The 23,696-nt window shown below is 45.2% G+C and overlaps 1 protein-coding gene across 1 annotated transcript; it reads left to right on the top strand.

The window, feature by feature from the left end:
* The first annotated feature begins 19,059 nt into the window (after positions 1–19,059).
* On the top strand, positions 19,060–22,779 carry syf2 (SYF2 pre-mRNA-splicing factor). The gene is made up of 7 exons (XM_067243017.1): positions 19,060–19,095; positions 19,501–19,575; positions 19,726–19,851; positions 20,152–20,269; positions 20,849–20,939; positions 21,633–21,731; positions 22,245–22,779. Exons 1-7 carry the CDS (start codon positions 19,078–19,080, stop codon positions 22,408–22,410), a joined length of 693 nt encoding a protein of 230 aa, XP_067099118.1. The 5' UTR covers positions 19,060–19,077; the 3' UTR covers positions 22,411–22,779.
* Positions 22,780–23,696: the final 917 nt, after the last annotated feature.

Below are 23,696 nucleotides of genomic sequence, written 5' to 3'. Positions count from 1 at the left end.
GTGTGTGTGGTGGGGGGGGGGGTAATTGGAAGATGAAGAGAAGTAGAAAGAAAGCACTGATGATGACCACCACAGGACAATGTTCGTGTGTGGTGGGGGGGGGGGTAATTGGAAGATGAAGAGAAGTAGAAAGAAAGCACTGATGATGACCACCACAGGACAATGTTCTGAAATCAGAAGTCAATCTCCAGATACTGTAGTTTGTGAAACTGCAATTGCCTGCTTAGCGAAATAAGATTGAATATCAGTAAAAGTGCACATGAATGATAGGAGAGGTGGATCAAAAAAGCACATTGATTGCGATGGACAAAACTCATTTGGATGGATCGTATACAAACATGGACTTTCCATTGCCACAGCTACATATACATGGACAGAGTAGAAAGAGAGAGAGATAGAGAAACGTGCATGAGAGATGACTAGAAACACACAAACAGAGGAAGGGGAGGAAGAAGGTCAGGGGATGAGAAACCCGGGTTGTTCCCAGTGTCTCGTGACTGTGACAACAACTCCATCTGGTTCCCATAACGTCTGCGACAGCTCCAGTGATGTCACTTCCAGGGAAAGATGGTCCCAATTACAGTTTCACGTTGATGATCCTCTGTATGCCAGGGTCAGCCAAGGCCCAAGTGCTGCTGGGTACTGAGGAGCGAGAATGATGGGATTTGTAGTCTCTCAAGCAGAAAGGAAGGTGGGCGGCGACACTCAGAGATCAGAGCAGCACTCATGCCAAGCACCACAGCATCATAGCATCATAGCAAAGCCTCGGCCCTGTGTCACAAAGATAGGGGGATATCCTAGAAACAGATTGAGCATCCTAGGTGTTTGATGTCTGGCTGGCGAAGTGAGCTGCATGACAGAGCGCTTCTGTCACCTCGCCACGAGCGCAGCGGCCCTGGCTCAGAGCCCACCTCCTCTTATTTCTTTATCAGGAGCGGAGACGGGGCCCGAGCGCTTTCCCAGAATCTGTCAGAGGCCCCCGGCGTGCTCCTCGCTTCATCCATCACAGCTCGCCACTGGCCGGGGCTTTTCATTTGAGTCAGGGAGGCGGACGACTTCTGAGGCCTGCCCCTATTAAGTTTGCACGTTGGTGTTTCCCAACGCCTGTCACTCCGCTCGCGCCAACCTCGCGGCAACCTCGCTCTCCCGCTCTTTCTCTTCTGTGTTTTCCCCGCTCTCTCACTTTCTCTCTCTCTTCGCTCTTCGCAGTTTTTTTTTTTACGAGGAGTGAACTCGTTTTTGGAAGTGTGTGACGTGATCTCGAGGTCAGGGCTACGAATCAAACACACGTTATGCACCGGCCCGGACAACTGAGGAGAAAAGTCAAACATTTCTGTTTGTGTTTGTCTTTCGTTGTCCTACACTTCTACTCGTAGTTTATATTGGGAACAAGGTTGATCTATCCATGCAAGAAGACAATGCAAAATGTGGGAGATGAAGGGGAAGGCTAACCCCCCCCTCCCACCTGAACCCCCTCCCACCTGAACCCCCCCCCCTACCACCTGAACCCCCCCTCCCACCTGAACCCCCTCCCACCTGAACCCCCCCCCACCACTTGAACCCCCCCCTCCCACCTGAACCCCTTCCCACCTGAACCCCCCCCCCCCCCCCACCACCTGAACCCCCCCCCCCCTCCCCGCCCACCCCTCAGACAGACGCACACACACGTTAAGAATCATCAAACAAAAAATCTGCAACAGATCGAGATGAAAAACCTCTCAATTGGCTCAATTCCCCATATAAACGCTGTCGGATCCTTCGTATTGCACAAGTTACGTACAACCATGGCGTGCAGGGTGTCTTGTGAGGTGGTCCATTCAGGTCTAATGCTGTTGACAGTCAGATGAAATCTTGGAACTGATCTGATGCCCGGCTCCTACTTATTCCTTTCATCTTCTCAGGCCAGTTGAAAGTGGTCCTGGCACAACACACGGTCATTTCACTACTATTTATCCTTATAGGCATCCCATGACTCAGAGCAGTTAAGCTCTTATTTTGGAGCCGTCTACAATGATAGTGTGGGCGGTGATCCCGTGACAAGACTAATGTTCTAACTGCCCCAATGGCTTCCCTCCTCTATCATCAGTGAGTGCTCAGCTCTATCAGTTTGTTCATAATAATGTTAATCTACATTAAAACCACAGCTCCCAGTTCATTAGACAAATAGACAAGACCAGTCATGATCTGTCGTGCCAAAGAGCTGGTTGGCACGTTTAGGTTGTGTTATTGTTTGAGGTTGAGGTTGTTGGAATCCAACATGAATCCAACATTATCACTGATAAGACATTATTTGCATAAAAACACATTCACAACACACAGGAATGCATGCATGCTCTGTCTGGCAAGTCAGACACATGTGTTTGTGTGTGTGAGGCGTGGGGAAGGTTTGAGGGAGCCCTCTGTATATGTCGAAAGTTTGGTTCAAAACACTACGGCCTGGTGTTTGGAGCTGTAGTTGTTATTGATTACAGAGCTAGCACTTATCTGGATGGTTTATTTTTAGAAGGAAAGGGTCTGCCCAAGTTCCTGAAGAGCCTCTTTGTTGACTTTCACTCCTCTCTCTTATCCCTCTCTTCCCTGCCCCTCCTGGCAGGAAGGAAGCAGTTGTTGTAAAACACTCTGCCTGCTTCCTCCAAGACTTATCTGTCAGCTCTGTGGAGAAAAAAAAAACAGAAAAATAAAGTTTCAAAATGAACCTTGTTCAACTCAACATGTATGTTTTGGTTGCGCTATCTTTTCTGGCCCCAAACATCCCTGCTGAACCCAACCTTCCTGTTCTAAAAGAATTAAATACTTTTCTCTTCGTCACATAGGCTTCACTTTCTCTCTCTCTCTCTTTCTCTCTCACAAACACATTCTCTTTCTCTCTCACACACACTCTGTTTCTCTTTCTCTTTCTGTCTTTCTCGCTCTCTTCCCTTTTTCAGCTCACACCCTTCTCAAGGTGTTTACATAATGAACATACTGAATTTGTTACTGGGGGCCAAGTCTTATTTCCCCTCGTTCTGCGTAAATAAAAGGATACCCCTTATATTAAAACATATTTTTAAAATTATATGATAATTAAACCAATTAGGAGTTGTTTATGGGCCTGGGCTTGGGTTAGGGCCACTTTGGGCATGCTATGGAACAATGTGGATCTTGTTTGGCTGCCGTTTGAAGCGGTTTGGCTGTTTGGAGGGTCCTGTTAACTTGAGACTTTTTTTAAAGCTGCGTTTTGAAGCTCTGTCATTTGCCATGAGTTCTAGCTCAATCCCTGGGCTCCTAAAAGGCCCGAGGGGGACATTATCAAATTTAGCAGAAAAACACACATTCTGTTTTATATTTTGTCAACCGTACTCTCCCCTTTCTCATAAATGGACACAGGGCTCCTTTTTCTGGGAGTTATTTCTGCATATTCTACCAACTTGAGTATCAGTCAAATGTGTTTATAATATGCATGGATATATAGGCCTGCTTCTGGCTGTAAGGAGGTGGGTTTGTGTAGCTTTTTTCTACACTGAAAATGTCTGCAACTGGGTATAATAAAGTTTATTAAAAGGTTAAATGAAATTAGCTCCCTTTGAAATTGAACTTGATCTGAGGACCTCTCCATAAATCATTTTGATGAGGCAGTTTGTGTTTCATTACATTTCCTTCAAATATTTATTAGAAAAGTTTCAGTTTTAGAATAGGAGAACAGCTTCCACTGAGTAAACAGGCCTCACTTGTGCCTAGCCAGCCCTGTAGACATATCTTTCAGAGAAAGCTTTCACAAACCACTATCAAAAAAGATTTGTCTCAAGTTAATGGGCTTATACTTACACTCGAGACCCGACAAACAAACAAAAAGCACTTATCATGAACAAAATCCTTCGAGAATGTTTTATTAACATCAAATAACACCCACACCTGCCGTAAATCTTCCGATTACTGTAATGTTATCATGAAATGGCTCACAGGAAGCATTGCTTGATAAAAAAAACAACAACTAATAATTTGCCTCCGACTGGAGGAGCTGAAGGCAAGCTTGAAAACAGTGCATGAATTGGGTTCTGTCAATGCTGATCTGTAAGTAAAAACTGAACGAATTACAATTTTCAACCATTTGTGTGAGATATCCATATTTAGAAAGAAAATGTTGACATCAAATCAGTTGATAATATTTCAGTGAATTGGGTCATTTCATGTATTGTTTGTAGTTGGATGGATTCACAGGCGTTGATACCTATAATCCCGTTTGTCACGGCGGCAGTTCCTGTTCCTCGGGGCACCTCATATGGCCCCGGGATTAGAACAGCTCATTGTCAGCGGCACGGCGGCATCATGCACACACACACGGCGTTGTCTGCTCTTGAGTATCAAACGGCTGTGTGTGCAGTGACAACGCAGCCACATGCCATCTTTTGTGGGAGGATTCTTCAGCCTCCATATCATACTTTTGGTTAACCATTATCTTACATCAGGTTTGGTATTGCAGGCCACAACCAAGACCAGGCCTGAAATAAGTAGTTCATGTGAAACGTGTGCAGCTGGGCGGGTGAAGTCGGCGCCCAGTCCAATGGCATTAGCTGTAACAGCCACCCTGGGCCGGCTCGAGGGTATTTTTAACCATCGCCCATAAATGCCTCATTCAGGTTGCTGCCCCCCACCCACCTCGAACCCTCAGCCAGAAAACCTTCACTACTGTGTACACAGCACCACAGTCAGCCCTGCCAGCTGTTTACACATGCACACTCTCTCACACACACACACACGTGGTCTCGCACACACTCACGCACAGCCCACATCTCTTCTCCACATGGACAGGACAAACACACATCCATGTAAACAGGGGTCTTTCCTAAAACACACTCAAACACACATTGCAAACATAAGCAAGGACACGTACTGTACTACAAACGGGTCTTATCATACGCACAAACATCGTACGATTTAATGCAGGCCTGTCTGCAGATGAGATGAACGGAATGTGTGTGTCAGAGCGGTGCCCACACGTAACGCCCGCCGCCATCGCCCAGCCTGGCATTCCAGCCATGATGAAGTGAAACCAGTGAACAGCAAGAAAGGAATGCAGACAAATAGCTGTCTTTATTAAACAATACTGCGGGAATTAAACTCGTCTCTCAGATGAATTTGTATCCCTCTCCTCCGCCCCCCCTCCCCTTCTCAGCAGATCTGGAGAATGATAAGGCAGCGCGCTGCCAGGACGATGGTTATCACGGTATTAATCAAGATGATGAGACAGCTTACTCCTAGGTAATGAACGTCTCCCACGCAGAGAAAAACACAAGATCAAACAGTTTTGGTCCTCTGTTGTAGACAAAGATTTTCCAATTAAATCTCAATAATTTCTTTTCAAAGAATACAAACCCAACGTGACATTCCTCTAATAATTCCAATTCCTGTGCGATTACATAAATACTCAATAAATGCACGCATAGCAGGTTTGATTGGACGTCTCAGACTTGTGCCTCAACCATCTTCCTGTCATCTCAACGGGACTCGGGGCCTCTCTGGTATATTTTTCTTTTCTGTCTGTTACATTCTAGTAAGTGAATGAATGGAGCCATGGCCGTGCTGGTTTGTGTGTGGGGGGTTGTGTGCCTGTGGTCTGAGTGGCACTCTGAGGAACCTGGAGGGCGGGGGGGGGGGGGGGGGGGGGTATTTTGGGCTGCAGGCTGGGTTGAATCCAGGCCCACACAGAATCGCTGACAGACACACAGACATGGAGGAGAGGAGAGGGGGGAGAGGGGGATGTTTTCTAATGGGCAGAAACTATTCCTGTTTATGAAGGCGGGAGGGAGGATGAAAAGATGATGCCCTATGAAGGGCTCTTTCTTTTTCATCTTTTTTCCTTCATGTTTTTTTCCCCCGCCACTCTTGCCAAAAATTCATTTTTCTCACTGTTTCACTGACACCGTTTTGAAGATAATTTCTGGGATTTTGCACAACTGTAATTCCATGCTAAAAATAATGCACAATTGTATTCATCCTCTTGGGGACTTTTTAATTTCCGATAAACTTGTCCTGTCAACATGATGGACCAGTGTCCTTCTGTGAACTGTATACTTCTTTTCAAATTGGTCGTCAGCCTCTACAAAGACAATCCCCCCATCTTTTCAGTCATGACAACATCAAGAGCATCATTGGGACTGCATACAATTCCACTTACATGCACATCGACATGGCGCTCGCAAAATTAAGTAAGCACTCCATAATAACAGAATAGTAATTGTATTCCTCTTTCCTTTCGTCACCCGGTTGCTTTTCCCTAATGATGTTAAAGATCACCCCAGTCTTCTTTACACAGCGAGGCCTGTGTCGGGTCAGTGGGATCGCTGATTGGAGTGATTTGCATGTCCCATGTAACAAGGATACAGCTCTCAGAGAATTATTCTGCCATTAATATTTAATTGCCATCCAAGTGTGTTCTCAAAGTATAGGGTGACCTCCCGGTGTCCCAGTGCAGGCACGGCAGAGCCCATTCCAGAGCGGGGGGCGAGGGGCTCGCTGTGATTCCAGAGAGCTATCCTGCTTTTTTCTGTTTCGGTCATCTTATCCTCCCCCACCCCCCGTGCCCTGGCACCTGTAGCGCGTCTCCAGCAACAGTAAATCACATGACCATTTCCTCGCGAGGAAATCCTAATCCAGGGCCCAGATCCGCCCGGGCGTGGAGCGCTGCCTCTGCTCCAAGACGTATTGAAACCCGAGGCGACGACATTAAGAATTAAAAATGCTGGAAAGTGGTCCCAGTGCGCACCTTGTTTTGTCATCAATGCTCCATTAGTGTCACTTTATTCCACGTCGCCCCTCCTTCTTCCCTCATTGTGTTTGAGTCAATATCGGGAAAGCCGGCCCGTTTCGGCCCAAATGGTTACAATATACCTTCTTCACGCCTAAAGAGCTGACAGAGGTTATTAGGCTGACCCACAAGCGGCAGGGAAGGATAGGAAGCCAAACTGATAAATCGGGCGCAACGTTGATGTCAAGCCCTGGGATCTAGCCATGAGACCTAGCTATGGGACATGGGATATCAAGGTGCCGAAGAGGAGTTGGACGGCGGCCATCTTGGCAGACATTCATTGTAATCAAACCGTTAACCTGAAGCAACCATATTCTGTAAACAACAAGAGTTATGCAAACACAATACATGCTGGACACTTTTCACCTCTGTTTCTACACCAGCTCTTTTGCTGAGGCTTTTTCCCACACCGCATCCGTTCTGTACTGTGGTGGTTTTGTAATGTCCTGTCCTGCAGTTTGGGTTAAGGCCTTGGTGTTTAGAGGTCTTGGACACCTATTCTCAAACAGGAAGTCCATGGAGATAATGTGTAAGTGTGTGATGGACCAGCAGCCTGTGTGGTGATGTCGATATGGAGGCGGGGCTGACACATGGTGGTTGTTTATGATGTGGCTTGCACAGGTGGTCCAGCCACGGCCACAGGCCAAGCTTGCCAAGAATCCACAAATCTATAGCCTGACACACACAGACACACTCTCACAGATACACAAACACACATCTTGTACATACACACACATCACAACATTCTGGGAGCACTCATTTAAAGATTCTCTTGACATGTTTTTGTCCTGTGGTTCCTAGGTCGCAGATTCCCCTCCACATTAGGTAAACACACACACACACACACACACACTCACCACCAGCAGCAGACAGACAGGGACATTTACAGGAGCACACAGACAGTCTGTGGGATTGTCTGTCCTGACTGATGGACTACCTCAATGAAGACTTATTAAGGCTATACAATACACATAAAATCTGTCTGCCTGAGGAGATAAAGTAGGAGGATGAAAACTCCACTTGCAGCTAATATTGTTCCAGGCCTTTACTGTCTTATACACACACACACACACACAAACAGATACGCATACAAACACACACACTAAGCAGCAGCAGAAACAGAGCCATACTCTACAGCCGTTTCCCTGCATCAATAAATAAAGCAAATAGCATTAGCTATAACTTGAACTATAGAATCAGGGTCTAATATGATAGAATTAGCATCAGTGTTTTAGGATTCGGCCATTTAGGTGAAATCCTAAGCCAAATAGGGAGTAATTTAGACGTAGGAAAATTGATTTTGCGCATCAGCACTTTCTCATTTTCAAACAGTGCCTGCGGCTAACCAGGTTACTATCTGTTAAGCACATTACGCAGGTAGCTCCTCTTTTCCTCCACAATGATTATGTGTCTGAGTTGAGCAATTGACATTTCTTGCAAATAAGAAAATTATCATATTCCATGACTGGAAACAGAAATTAAGACTGGCCATTATGTCCTAGAAAGGAAAGGCAGAGATGGGAAACTCAGGGGGAGTTCTTCAGTTTTCATTTTTGTGAAGGGTGAAGTGAGGGGGGATCAGATGTCTTCGGCCATCTTGAAATTGAGCCCTGTCAGAGTTCATCAATATGGATACACAATGATATAGCATAAGTGCTGGAAGAGGCTGAAGAAGAAAATATAAAGTGCTTCATTTGCATCAGAGGGACAACATTTGTAGATTTCACAGTTTTTTTTTTGGGGGGGGGGGGTTTGTCCATTTGATTTTGTATTTAGCCATACCATCAATACATTTTCCTTAAATAACTCAAACAAAAGTTTATCACTACGAGTGCTCTCCTTACAGAACAACTTCTATATATGACATCAGACAAACAATCTAATTAGGTTGATCTAAGAGTTCCCCATCCAATTTTAATAATGTGGGAAGGGAATTATCAGCGAACCCTAGAAAGATGTATTTTGTTGATTACCCGCTCTTGTTTTTCCTTGCAAAAATGCAGTGTTAATGCACAGAGATTAGCATTAGACCTCTATTCAAGAGAGAGAATCTAATGAATAGGTTCAAGTATTATTTTTGGCATGGCCGGCTTGCCCAAATAATTTCAAGAAAGAAATGTTAGATATAGATGCTATTCTTGGACTTGCATGTTCACATGGAATTGAGAGCCTGGAGAGAAAGACGTTCACAGCTGGTGGTAAATATACAATCTACCCTACTGTGTGTTACAATCGTACCGTACCACCTTCCCGTAGACCAGAGGCTAGCTCAGCATAGCCTAGATCAGCATAGCCTAGCTCAGGATAGCCTAGCTCAGCATAGCCTAGCTCAGCATAGCCTAGCTCAATATACCATAGCTTGTTACAATGAGGTGTGCCGTGTCATGTTATCTAGGCCAAAGTTCTCCAGTCTGTGGCACCAGTCTGTTGGGCTTCCCCACCATAGCCCAGCCCAGGTCTGTTCTGTTCTGTGGGCTGTTGTTCTGTCTGTGGGCCAGCCATGAGGAGACTGATTGCCTGAGCCCTTGGCGGTCTAAGTGGAACCACATGGGGGAACTTGATAGTGGTGGCTGGACCAGAGAGCAGGAGGTAACAGGAGGTAAGCTGGGTAGACAGCAGCTAGATAGGCTCCTGAGATGGATGGAGGTGGCGCTCACTCATACTGACCTTTCCAACACACATTTAGGGTACTCACAATCCCATACATAACGCACGCACGCACACACACGTACACGACCAACCAAGGATCATAAAATGTAGACACATGCTGCCAGACAGCGGCCTGACTTACAAACGTCCGTTTACCTAGGTGCACATGATACACTCTCACTCTCTCACACACACACTCACCTCATCCATCCTACACCATCTCAGGGGTTTCTGTGGCCACAGGTCCTCCCCGAGAGGCGGACCCTCCCAGAGCGTTTACCGTAGGGCCAATCGGCATGCGAACAACACCAAACACACTAATGGGAGAGAGGCAAAGACACAACCCACAGATATCCAGTAAACAGACCACAGTCCACGAGACACACTCTAAGATCCTGCTCCGATTGATCACACAGGTACCTCCTCACTCTCAGAAGCAAAGGGTTGCCACTTCCCCAAGTGTTACTGAAGGCTGTGTGGGCCTTGTAACCTGAGGAGTTGGCTGCTGTGGTTCCAGGAGCCTGTGTATACAGCTACCGGAGAATAGCAGTTTCACGATCGTAGGTTTCTCTGGAACTCCCCGCCACCATGATGCAATGGGGTTGGTGGGAGTTCTGGGGTTGGCCAACCTGTCATCCTTCATTGGGCTGCCGGGGTATATCATTGGCTGTTAAGTTGGTTGGTTTCTCTTTCTCTCTTTCTGTTGTGGTGTGGAGGCCAGAGGCCCCTGTCGGCTTTTTGAGAGATGGATTTTGTAAGGGGTCGACACCGTGACCCCCCACTCCCACCTCAACCTTTTTTCTCTTCTACTCTTGTACTAAATCTCTTTCCCTCTCTTTCTCTCTCCTGCTCTTTTTTCACCGTGGCCATGTGCTTCCAGTTAGGGCAGCTTGCAGACCTGAACAGAGGTTAAGTGAAACTACCTGCTCCTCAGTGTCTGGCTATTATTTGCTTTGTTCGCCCTGGTGCCAGATCATAAAACACTTGTGCCCCTCCCAAACCAATCCTGCCCACAGTCCCCTGGGATCAGTAATGTTACGCCTGAAAGTGTGACCCAACAGGGCCTGCTCTCCCTGTCATGCAATGACAGGGGACTTAAAGCATTGTGCACCTCCATCATCACCAAGTCATGGTAACCAAATGGACGATCCTGAATGGTAGAAACATCAAGAAACAAAGAAGCAGCCAAATCCCTTTGCGAAGCAATCGTCAAACTCCCAATGTTGAGTAGCCACACTATGTTGATGAGCTTCAGTTGAAGCTTGTATGAGGACGTGAAAAATGAAGCTTCTGGAAAATGAAATGAGACATGAAAGCAGACCTGAGGTCTGCTTTTGGTTTCCTGTCTGCATTGTTGTTAATTAATTTCCCAGACGGAGTCCATAATCATTCACTGACCTGCCACAAGATGTCCATTCTGCCAATCTTAAGGCTTAGCTAGACTCTTAACTTTGACCTGACACTTATTTGCCACCTTTGGATACTCCTTCCACAACAAAAAAATAAAGACAATTCCAGTTGGTGGGTCAATATTTGTGGCTCAAAGCACAGCACCAACAAAGATCTTGCCATGTTTACCAAGATTACTCTCAGAATACCCATCCAGTTCATTCGCTGAACATACCAACCTCAAAGAGCATACAGATCTTTTGAGATGAGCCCTAATCACATAAACTCCCAAGCAGTCATTAAATAGGCTAGTATGAATGTCATTCTTCTGTGCCAGCTCTCAAGGCAGCCCTCTCTACATTTCTGCTCCCTTTAACAGATACCACTCATGGGGAAAGATTGGCGCCTCCCCTAGACTGTGATTAAAGTAAATGAGTGAAATAAGATACAAGGAAATTGAAATGATTAGTTTTTATAGGAACCACGACGACTGGCAAGGCCCCACTTCCTCGAAATAGAAAGGCTGAGCCAATAAAACGATCGCATTCAACTGTAAAAGAAAGAAAAAAGAGGCGAGGAGGGAAAGCAATATAGCAAAACAATTACACTAAGACTGAAATTGCATTGATTACGCATCCCAATCTGAGACAAAATACTGTATGTTCAGCCTTCACAGATGGTTGTGTTTCAAAGGTGGAGTCAAATCTAAACAATGTCTGGTTTTGATCAATGATAGACTCTGACGTTTCTGTCATGGATAAGAGCCGTTCACAGCAAAATGGAACGTTACAGCGCCGTCTCTTGTTTCTGCCTGGGCCTTCTAGAACATGTCGAACGTTTTATGTGATAGGGGGAATCAGACAGAATCCTAATGATATGAAACTCAAGATGCAATTGGTGTCTTGTTTGAAGTTAAATTAAGTCCCGTTAGAAGTTAATTTGGGAGCCTCGTGTAGACTACATAAACGTGAAGTGACTCAGACTCCTTTGACTCTGAAGTATTTCTCACATCTGCTCTCATGACATTTGCTATCTACCCCATCCATCTTATTTCCAGACCATTTCATTCTTTCATATCGGCCCATGCTTATCATTTTGTCTCTGAACTCTGTAATTGTGGAAATACCAATGTCACTCATCCCAGTCTCAACCACCACCAGCCCCCGCCTCCCTTCTCCCCCCCGCCCCCATCCGGGCGGAGGCGTAAGTAAGGGGCTCAGATCGCTCAGAGCACGGACAGAGCGTGGTCGCACGACAAGGCGAGAGAGCGAAACCTCCAAACCATCGCCCTGGTTCTGGTGTTCTCCCCCTTCGCCTCCTCCGGTGGCTGACCCAGCGTGAGGTGGCCTGCATGGCGAGCCGTTTCTTCCACCCTCATCCCCACCGCCTCTCTGGGGTGTGGTTTCCCCTCCTGCCCCCACAGCCCAGGCCTGCGAGAGAGCGAGGTCTGCTGGGAACCACACCACAGAGCATGACGAGGACATCTGCCTGCTCCTGTCAACCAAACAGATATGTACCCAGTACCAACTTCACCCACAAGTGAATTGCTCCAACCTCAGATACAGTACGTGACAGCACACACACAACTATTTTTGGACTCATCCTGAACTGTACACTAGCATACACAAGCTATCAGGTACAGATTATGCTGAGTGAGCGTCTTTTTTTTTTTACGTCATTCCTATCCACGAAGGAAATGAAACATCAGCTAACATCTCCAGACACCGGCGAGCTTCAATGACATGATGACTCAGTGCTTCAGAGAACAGCACAGCACACAGTGGTCAGGCAGGCTGGAGTGGAAATCCCCCACAAGGACAGCTCACATGGAACGCAGCAAAGAAGGGAAGGCGTAGAGAGAGTTGTTGTAGTTGAGAACAGTTTATTTATATTTATTTATATTTGGCTGTGATTAATCTGTTCTAAATTAAAACTGCCCAATTTGACCATTCCCCATCCCACCCACCGTCCACCCCCTGCCTCGGCTTTGTTTGATCCTGGGCCTGTGTCCACCCACCCAACCATTCAGCCAGCATCCACTCCGAGCCCCCCTCTGCCCCTGCCCCCTGGCATGGGAAGAAACGCTGTTTTTGATGCGATCCACAGAGTGGGCCGGGCCGTGTGACCGGCACGGCGTCATTGCGTACATTTCCACATTCTCTCATCGCCAGGCGAGTGTTTCCTCTCCAGGAGCCATCCATCACCCGCCACGGACCTGCCAGCCGCCACCCTGCCCTCCGCTCCGCCTCGCAACACAGCTACAAAGCCAGAGTGGAGGGGGGCGGAGGAGAGGGAGGAGGATGAAAAGAGGATGAGAAGATGTACTGTACGAGAATGAAGAGGAAGAATGGGAGTGAAAGAGGGAGTAGGAGGAACAGATGGCACAAAGGCTGATTCCAGATAAAAGATGTAAAGCTGCCCACTAAAGAATATTGTGTGTGTGTGTGTGTGTTCAGGGGTGGGGGGTCTTGATGTCATGGCCATTTTCCAGATTGGCAGCCATGCAGCTTCCTAGTTGGGCACAAATTGTCACAACCACTTGTGACCACTGCCAAACCCAAACCGCCATGACCATGGAAGGAAGTGACATCATACAATCTGGCTTGGCAGGCAGCAGTGATGGCATTATAATAGAGATGGCGTCTTGCTGGAGGACAGAGCCAAGCTATTCCCAAGAGGGAAAGTTGGTATTACATACTATAGTCATATCACACACACACAGACACATGCTCTGAAGTCAATGGACATACACGCACATCAGGACAAAGCAGAGCAATGTACCTATAGGGTTTTACCATGGCTATAAAAGTGCTGAACACAGCACTCTACTGGAGTGCTATGACCTGACCGAATGATACTCCCGGTGCATCCAGACTGTGTGTTTATAAACAAGGCTCAATATTATTGTGATCTTTGAGCTGAATTCGATAGATTCTTCTTCTGTCAGTTTGGCTTCCGTTGCAACATGATCTGAAATTACCTTCAGCAGCAAGAGGAGACAGCTTGCTAACTCTCTATCTCTCTCATTCTCTCGCTCACTCACTCTATCACTGTAACCTCATCATCGTTGGCTGCCTGGCTGGACTCGCGAGGGGATGGGAGTCTGAAAACACCCTGACCCATTACTCATTCCTACTCTGAGGGGAGCCTGCGAGCACCTCCACCTCCTGGTGTCAGTCAGCCCCCCCCCACCCCCCGCCTCTCTTCCTCCGAGGCCTAGAGCTTTAATGGGCTCTGCTAAACACATTCTCTCCCTATATTACATTGTGATGGGTATGGAGGGTGTCTGGTTTCTAAACCCTGTTTACATAATTCACTCTCTTCCTCTTTCTTTCTCTTTCTCTCTCTCTCGCTCTTCCTCTCTCCCACACTTTTGCGCTCTTTCTGTCAAACCTCTCTCTCTCTCTCTCAGACTTTGGTTCTGTCTACATACATCCCAAATAGTATTTCTCCCTCATTGCAGAAATACAGACAAAGACAGATATCCTTTCCTGTCGTGAACCCGGACTGAATAATACACCCATCTACCTGAACAGAGCATTTTCCATCACACTCCAGCGTCTCCCCTGGGAGACTGATTAGAACCCACTTCAGGAGGAAACACCTCATTCATTCTCACACAGAACGCTCCATAATGAAAGTGCATGCAGTGACTGAGAAAGACAGTACAAAGGCTCACTGACTCTGGCATAACCCTAATTGTTTTTCTGTCTGGTTCACAGACAAAAACTTGGGGTCTTAATCTAATGGTTTTAATGATTAAAAGAAAGTTACACCATATATGCTGATATATTTGCATATCCGGCTAGATATACTGTGAGACAGAGCTTTTAAAGGAGACCTATGAATGTAGAGCAGCAACATTTTCCAGAGGAGAAACTGACTATCCAGACAACATGGGTTTTATTAAGAATGCAAAACGACCATCTAATGAATGAATAAAGATCCCATTGATTGCTTACATGTGAAAGACCCACACTGGCTATGGTTTCCTTATCACCAGATTTCAAATGAATTCACTGGTGCTGAGAAAGTTGTCTTATTCTCCCCCAGTATCTGACTGTGTGAGAGCATGAGAGAAAGAGAGAACACCAGGGTTATTTGATGTGTGCCCTGGTTCTCAGTGTTGACTGTGGGACATAGAAGAAGGGCGCGTTCCCCACACACAGCTGTGTGTCCAGAGGCAGTTGGCTTGGGCCACCTCTCTACAAACCTTCACAACAGAGTATTGTTTGGCCAAGTGAGGACTGCACTATCTAATTAAGGTCAAAAGGAAAGAGGATGGGAACTGAGAAGCGGAAACGCATGACAGTTTTAGGCCACGCGCAACACCAAGACACACTCGTTGGCCTTGTGTGTGGGCACAGGATGTGTGGAGCCGGAGGAGTGAGAAATCCTTCTCAGCTGATGCTGCTGAGAAAACTGTAGGAGCATTGAGTTTTGCAATGAGTTGTCAATGAGAAGGTTCGGGCTGTTTGTTGAGGTCATCAGAATAGCGCAGAATGTGCACTGTAATGATGTGCACTGTCGCCATCTTGTGGTGTGTTGACAACTTTTCGAGCTTTTCAACTACCCAATACTTCAGACATTAAGACTTCATGCGGGTCCATAACAAACAAAAAAGCTTTTCCAAACAATCTTAACTTTCATAGTTCTTTAGGAGGACACACTTCAACCCTTATCACTGCATTTAGCTCTTTTTTATTGCTTCATCCTGTATTTGGAGTACTCCCACTTTAGTTTTGATCAGTAATTATACAACCATAAAGTTTGTGGATGAGTCCATGTTCATTTGGATGACAGCACAGGAGACATCTGCTAAGCCACAACTGGCAGGAGGTGGGACTTCTCCCAGGGCTTGTTTTTAGTGGAAAAACCCTAATGGGTCTTAATTGGGAGTTTAATTGTGTGTGGTGTAGCTAGAATATTGACTGCAAAACCTGTGGTACTTGAGTGCTTACATACACATACACATTATATACACTTACACACACTCTTCATCTTAATCTATGTAGTACAAGCTGAGTCCGCTGTCCCTTACGAACCTGACACATACTGTAGAAAGAGTTCCAGGTCACGCAGGATGATTTGATCATAGTATGTCCTTGCTTTTAGAGATGGTGTTAACTTGTGAGCCAGACATACAAGAGCCAATGTAATGGCTCAGGCACAAAGATGTTTAGTGTTTGACACATGACAAGTATGTCATCCTAAAGTCCATGTGTTGCTTCTATTCATCCTCGACCTTTAGACATATCTGAAGGCAGTGGGAGCTGTGAAATCAATGGGAAGCAATTAAACTGTTGAAAACATCTTGTTCCACCTTAATAATTGGCGTGGGTTCCATCTTTACTTTATTTCCCCTGAGATGCGTTGAGGGAACAAGCCAATAAGAAGAGTAGCCTTGTTCCTTGTGTAGCTGTGTGTACACCCGAGTCCTATAATCACCCAGCACCTACAGTTAACAAGACCACTCTAAAACACTCTAGGGGAGTGTATGCAATATCTGTGTGTGTGTGTGTGTGTGTGTGTGTGTGTGTGTGTGTGTGTGTGTGTGTATGCACACAAGAGTGGATATGGAAGAGTATATGAAGATGAATTGAAAGGAAGAGAAAAGTACAAGAGGGGTGGAGAAGACGGCAGGGCATGTGTTGAGCACACTGAGAGACAATAACAGAACAAGGGACAGAAAGAGAGAAGGAAATAGAGAGAGAGAGAGGCAGAGCTAGGGAGAGATAACACTCCTTGCGCCTGTCAGGGTTTTGCTGGCATCAGCGCAGGATTTGGATGGGATGGAAAACGAGACGCCATTTTGTGTTCCATGAACGTATGCTGACCATGGCCTTCCATGTGCACGCACACGCACACAGACGCAGGAGCCTTGTTTCCCCTACATGTGGGTTTCCAGTCCAGTGACAGAGCCCTGAAATCAGGGTGGTGGGGCTTGAGGAGTAGCTCCTCATAGTGGAGAAGCCTGTTTGTGTTGGCTCAGAATTAATATCTTTTCATTTAGTGCGGAAATGACAGGAATAGTAATTAAGGAAATGGAATGATTTTATTGGCCATGATGTTTATATTAAGTTCCAGATGTGAAGCAGCTGCTCATATAGAGAGGCCCAGCCCCCGGAGCGATATCACTGGGCGAGAGGCACAAGGGGGGCCGGATTATAAAAGCAAGATAACTCCACAAGCCCAATGCATTTCCTCATCTACAGAAACATGGCTTACCACACTGGGCAACAATCTGAACCAATATAATGTACAGTTTGATGAATGGGAAGCCATTCTCTAGCCCCATGAAGCCATGTGTTGCATTTGTATAAATGTGCCCCAATAGCATAATTTATTTGCACATATAATGTTACCCTATTTCAGGCCTGATTTGCCTGACTGGAAAAGTTAATATTGAGGAGTGGTAGTTCAGCATTTTTTGGGTGGCCAAAACCAGTGGTAAAGTCCCCTGTCTTCTTCTAATGGGGGCTCAGTTGCTCTTAACAGGCAGTGACAGAATTGCTGAGTCTCTCACGCTGGCTGGAGGGTTGTGTGGACCAGGGCCCAATATAACTTGTTTAAGCCCCTTGTTTAACACCTAGACCTGTTCTCCTGTGTGGCAACTGAAGAGATATTCTGCTGGTCACTTCCAAGAAAAACATTTTGGAAGTTGGCAGGTAATAATAGCAACTTTGTTTTTTTCCCAGTGCCAGTGTGTCTAACACATCTTGCACGGAGATGGGCACCTAAAGTAAACACAATATGGGTGCCCCCCTGCCTGATTGTTCTGAAATGTTTTCTCTGTGGCTGATCTCCAAACAATTTGATTAGACTAATCGTTCTGTATAAGATGCTTTAATTAGTTTTAACAGTGATGTATGCAGGATGAACTGAAGCAGAAAGATTGCTCTAAACATGTACTGTTTAGAGCCATCCTTAATGTAGACCTCATTGAAGCCCTTTCTTCCTTCCAGATTCAACATGGATGTTTTCTGCAGCACCATTTTCTGTTGACTAGTAACTTAGTTTGATATACTTTAAAAATGTTGTTCTATTTTATGTAACAACAATGGCTAGCTGAGCCAGTGTTGAGTGTTTGCCTCGCTGTGATGTTCTGCCATCTGGTTTCCAGTGAAAATGCATCACTCCATTACCATTGCCTGTGATCTAGGAAAAGGCTTTAATCTAACACTATAAACTCTATTTAATTACATCCTCTAAAAGAGCTCTATTGGTATAACACAATCAAACAGGGAGGCCATCCATTTTGGCAAGTCAAACATGCTAACGTTGCTCTGGAAAATGTTTACTTTTGTTTTCCAATCCAGTAGACATCCTTCATTGCATACCAAGCATTACAGCATAGAATTGAAGTCGTTTGTGGAAAAAAGTCGCTTCAGTACTGCCCTTTCTATGGGTAAAGACCATGACAATTAAGATCCATAAAACAGACTCTGTAGGGCAGACTGATGACTGACTCTATGGTTGACCTTTCATGCTTTTATTCAATTACTTCCAGTCATATCCAGTATCCTATTAAGCAAGTGCATGTTGTCAATGATACAACATTATTTTGGTTTGATTAAACCATCTTTAACAGAAAGACAGACGATCTGGATTTGATTTCCACACAAAGGCATTATTATGAAACACAAGATAGAAAGCAAAGATGTTTGCAAAGATGTTTGCAAAGATGTCTCAAAAGATTGGCTCGCAAACAAATAATGCTATGTTATAGTGATTTCCTATCTCTTTTCATAACAAAACATTTTGACATCGTTTGCATTTAAGATCAAGGCCTGCTGGCAACAATTTATATTGGTATTTGGTACTGATTAGTATTTCTAGTCAAATAAAGCATTTTATCCAGTTAAATGCACTGCCCAGTATGTGTGGCTAATATGATTTGGAAGAATTGCAAATTTGAGGACAAAATAAATAAATTAATGTTAACCATTAATCTCTTTAAAAACGAGTCATAAGATCAGGGGCTGTCTTTTGTTTTAAAACATAAAATTAAAGAGGTGTGGTTAGGTTTTCTTTTTAAATTTATTTAATGTTTTTTACCTTTGACAGTCAGTTTTTTAATTTTGTATTTCTCTTGAATAGGACTTTCATTATCTTGTTTATGCTATCCCTAACTACTTTTCAAATTCAAATACTGAAACGTTTTTTCTTCTCCTTTTTTTTTTAACTCGCGACATTTATTTGTAAGCGTGTTGAAATCAACCGGAAATACGCTTTACCCTAGACCTCGGTCAAACATGGCGTCGTGTTCTGAGGTAAGTGATTTTGTAAAGAAAATAAATTGTAAACTAATGACAGTGGCACTTGTATACTTCAACTAAGAATGGCGACAGCTACTGACATTTGAAACTGTATTACGTGTATCAATAATTCTTTATTATCGATAGAGAATCCGTAATTTCATATTTGTTTTGTTTACAATCTTAGCTAGCAAGCTAACCAACGGAGCTGTGTTTTTGATGTTAGCAGACTTTATTCTAAATAAACCATTATTCGGAGTGTTTGGTCGTCATGTCTTATCATTATTGGACACGCATTTTGTAGCCATACACGACTAATATGCCTAATCGCGTATATGTTATTGTCATAGCATTAACATTTGCTAACATGGTAGTGTAGCATGCTACATAGCCATGTGCTAATTGTTGCCAATTGCTCAGGATCCTGGTGACGGCGTTTCATCTCACAAGAGAGAGGAAAGGCTCCGCAAATTCCGGGAACTGCATTTTAAAAGGGTGAGTGAGGGAACACTGGCGGATACATTTAGTCTGCCACGAAGTCTGGCTTGGCTTTCAAACTGACAAGGAATAACTTTCTATACTTTATACAGTTAATGCACGGCATATTTATCTTGAACGCGCGACATTTTCTGTGGTCCATCTCAGAATGAAGCACGTAAGCTCAACCACCAGGAGGTTGTGGAAGAGGACAAACGATTGAAGCTACCGACAAACTGGGAGTCTAAAAAAGCTCGCCTGGAGTGGGAACTAGCTACTGATCTGAAGAAAAAGGTACTTAAAACTGCACATGAATCACCCACTACTCACCAGACCTGTGGTACTTTTGGGGAAATTGAGTGCCACCCAACTCAACCGGCAGGTGAATCTTGTATGCTAGTAACACATCAAGACATGGCTAGGCACTTTAATAAGTAAACACTGTGATGAGTTGTGTAATTAACTCATGTTTATGTTTAGAATTCTGTATATTAAACATCAGGTTTGTTTAGGATTGTAGGAGCAAATGGAGATCCATTGTGAACTGTGTGTGCTTGCTACATCTCAAGGCCGTCTGTTGGTGTGTGTGTTTAGGAGTGTGCGGACAAGGGGGAAGACTATGACCGTGTGAAGCTTCTGGAGATCAGTGCTGAGGATGCAGAGCGCTGGGAGAGGAAGAAGAAGAAGAAGAACCCTGATCCAGGATTCTCAGGTTTGAAACCATGTTCACTCTCCCTTATGTTAATATTGGTCAAAGGCCCTCATTGTTGAGGTGTTACCTCTGTCACGGCTTAGTCTTGATACATCACTTAACAAGTAAATCCGTGTCATATATGGTTCCTGGGAGAGCAATTTGGAAAGTATGAAATCCCACCATGAGGATCACTGGATGGGGCCAGCCCCACAATTCAGTCACGAAAGCAGCAGCCATTGTATTGCTGAACACCGCTACTGAGGGTCGTTCTGTCACTCGAGCAGCCTTGTACAGAGGAATTCTGGGTGCGTGGAAAGCCCCTAGGGGATAAATCATTTTTAACTGCCTCCAATTTAATCTGCCAAAAGGGATGGCAGCCTCAAATATGGCTGCCATCTGCTGCATCAAAACCCCTCTCTGAATTAAATCCTCTGGGGAGAAAATTATCACCAGAGGGGCTTGAAAGGAGGGGAGGTGGGCAGCCTCCTCGTCTCCCCTAACCAGACACAGGTTGTGTCACGGGGCTGCACGCCTGCTCGACGTTTGTTCCGGTAAATGTAACCCCTGCTCTCTTGTGGTGTTGCCATGGGGCCGCAGGTTACGCCGAGGCCCAGCTGCGACAGTACCAACGCCTCACCAGGCAGATCAAACCAGACATGGAGAGCTACGAGAGGCAGAGGGAGGACTGGTGAGGCATCCTGGGGGGAAAACAAACCCTTTCTGCTGTTGCGTCACTCCAGGATGAGGCTTTTACAGTCATATATTATGTCTTTGTTTATTTTTTTGGTCTTGTTTATTATATTTAGTACTATTCAAGGTATTTACATTGACCATTTTCATTGCTTTGAGTAAGCACACACATCTCCAGGAAATGTTCTATTATAGCTCTGTTAAATAGCACTAAACAGTCAGTCTATCTAGGACACAGATCATAGTTCAAGGCTTTACCATACAGACCAGAAAGTATTGGTGGCCACTATTTCCACTAATTCCTGCCAATCACATGCTCTCAAAGGAACGCGACACACATTCAGCTGTGTGGGCGGCTTCTGCCCCTGGGTTGATTTTGACACAGTCAGACTCCCAAGAATCATCTCATGTTGTCTGGAGTGTCAGTGTGAGGCATACGCTCAGAGAGGAAGGGCCTGGTTATAGTTATGGTTGGTTCTTCTTGATCAGCCAAAGATGAGTTCAGTACCCACACATTTTTCCCCCCCATTAAATGCTGCCACATGGAAAACTGTGAAGGATGCACTGAAGCCACACTGGCTCAGCAGCCATAGCCGAGCACATTCGATACGTAGCGCGAGCGAAGGGAATCATGGCTCACGATGATGATAAACAGCTCCCTGTCTCAATGTGCCCTGGTGGTCTCCCACAGTGGTGAGGACTTCCACCCAACCTCCAACAGCCTGATCCACGGTACCCATGTCCCATCCAAGGAGGGCATCGACCGCATGGTGGAAGATGTGGAGAAACAGTAAGTGGCACTATCCCCTCACCATGTCCTATTCAATGCACTAGTCCAGAGATTATTAGTAATAGTGGAGCAGGCCATTGTTCGCAGGAACCAGTGCAGATTTTGGCGCTCTCAATAAGCCCCAGCACTGAAAGGACGATTAGTAATGGGTTAGTGTGTAACTAAAGCAACTCTGTGATCAGAAGGGGTGCAGTCTTCGATGATACGACACACAGCCATGAACCTTTGGTGCATGGTGTTAAAACATTGTGAGAGGAAAAAAGTTTGCTGTGGGAACATTTACATTTAGTCATTTAGCAGACGCTCTTATCCAGAGCGACTTACAGTAAGTACGGAAGGGAAGGGTCATTTTATGTATACTGTGTCCATTTAAGGGAGAAATAGTTTTCTGTTTAGTGCATGTGATTGGGAGTTACAATTATTAGAGACATTTAAAGAGCTGTCTGATCTTTTGGTACTGCCTTGACTGGGGCCCTGTTTGTGTTGAAACGCCCATCTTTGCCGCTGATGCAGGATTGAGAAGAGGGCCAAGTACAGCCGCCGCAGGGCCTACAACGACGACGCGGACATCGATTACATCAACGAGAGGAACGCCAAGTTCAACAAGAAGGCCGAGCGCTTCTACGGCAAATACACCGCTGAGATCAAACAGAACCTGGAGAGAGGCACGGCTGTCTGAGCAGAGGCTCTTAGGATCCGTCTATACACAGTGCGTTTTGTCTTCACTGGGATGCTCAGAAGCTAATAATGCCAGTAAGGTTAAAGGACTGGTCATGTATATACAGTACAAACTTCATGTGCGTGTATCACAATGCTTAGTATAGTTATTTGGAGCTACATGGTTTGTATTGTGACACAGGTGTTTTGAATATGCTTTTTTGTATTTTTAATACTTACGATCAGTGTAATCTGAGTAAGGTTTGAACTTCATCTCAACGAAAATCCTTATAGGTCTCACGCCCTCTAAAGGCGTTTGGAGATGTATGTTTATTGTCCTCCACCACCCTTGAAAATTATTTTATCTTTTAAATAAAAACACTTGATCGGATTTGCAGCCTGGTTTCTATGTCTTGTGCAGGGGTGGTTTGGATGGGGGGCATACTGTGAGCGTGAGAATGAAACACCATTCTTAACCCTGAGGCTAAAGCCTGTTTATCAGCAATAGCGGCAGAAGAATGTGTTGGTGTAGGTGCACGTGGAGATAAGCAAGAATTAAGCAATTCAATTGCATCGCTATCAACCACATCTGTTAAGCTAACTTGCCTCGAGCAGTGACATGAGCCAGGGAGGCTTGTGACCTAACAACAGATCAAAGGCAAGACAGCAGATTCCCATGCCATTCTCTTTTGTCCTCCTCAACAAACGCTATGTTGTTGCACCCTCTATGGGCCAGTAGGTCGTACTGTTTGTTTACGCCATGTGGACGTTCCCCAAACACATGCGTGAAACCAGGATCTGTATCCTTAATTTGAGTCAGGCGTTTGGTCTGTATTAATGAATGTGCTCTGACTAAAGCAGGGGTATAGCGTGCAAGGAAACAGTGACACACACGTCTCCTGATTTATGGGGGAGGAGTTGTGTAGGGGGAGTTTTAATGATGTCTTTGATATTTGACTCCACTTTGCAGAGCTGTTATCAAAAACCTGGGAGTCTCATGTTGGTTCTCGGGTTGAGATTTGTTTTTATAAATAGTTTAACCATGTGAAATCCAAAAGAAGCTATGTCTGAATTTGTTTAATTTGGATCCTTTTTGATTCATGTCCTTTTCTATCTCACATATGGGTAGCAATACACTGCGTCTACCCCTGTTTGCTTTGCTGTTGACCATTGTCAGTGACTGGGCACAGTTTCTCATGTTCCCATCAAAACAACGGCGTGAAAGAGCACTTGGCCCAGGATGAGCAGAGATTTTGATAGGTTCACCAAATCCTTATCAATGGACATGGTCGCCTCTTTGGAGATTGA

Source organism: Osmerus mordax, chromosome 9, assembly GCF_038355195.1.
Source record: "Osmerus mordax isolate fOsmMor3 chromosome 9, fOsmMor3.pri, whole genome shotgun sequence".
In the NCBI taxonomy this organism is placed as follows: domain Eukaryota; kingdom Metazoa; phylum Chordata; class Actinopteri; order Osmeriformes; family Osmeridae; genus Osmerus; species Osmerus mordax.
The sequence above is the reverse complement of the archived record's forward strand: the minus strand, read 5'-3'. Positions and strand labels throughout refer to the sequence as shown.

Excerpts from the sequence above, each read along its gene's own strand:
- syf2 (XM_067243017.1), top strand. Across the intron at positions 19,576-19,725 it reads GGGAACTGCATTTTAAAAGG|AATGAAGCACGTAAGCTCAA; the intron begins GTGAGTGAGGGA and ends GGTCCATCTCAG. Across the intron at positions 20,270-20,848 it reads CCCTGATCCAGGATTCTCAG|GTTACGCCGAGGCCCAGCTG; the intron begins GTTTGAAACCAT and ends ATGGGGCCGCAG.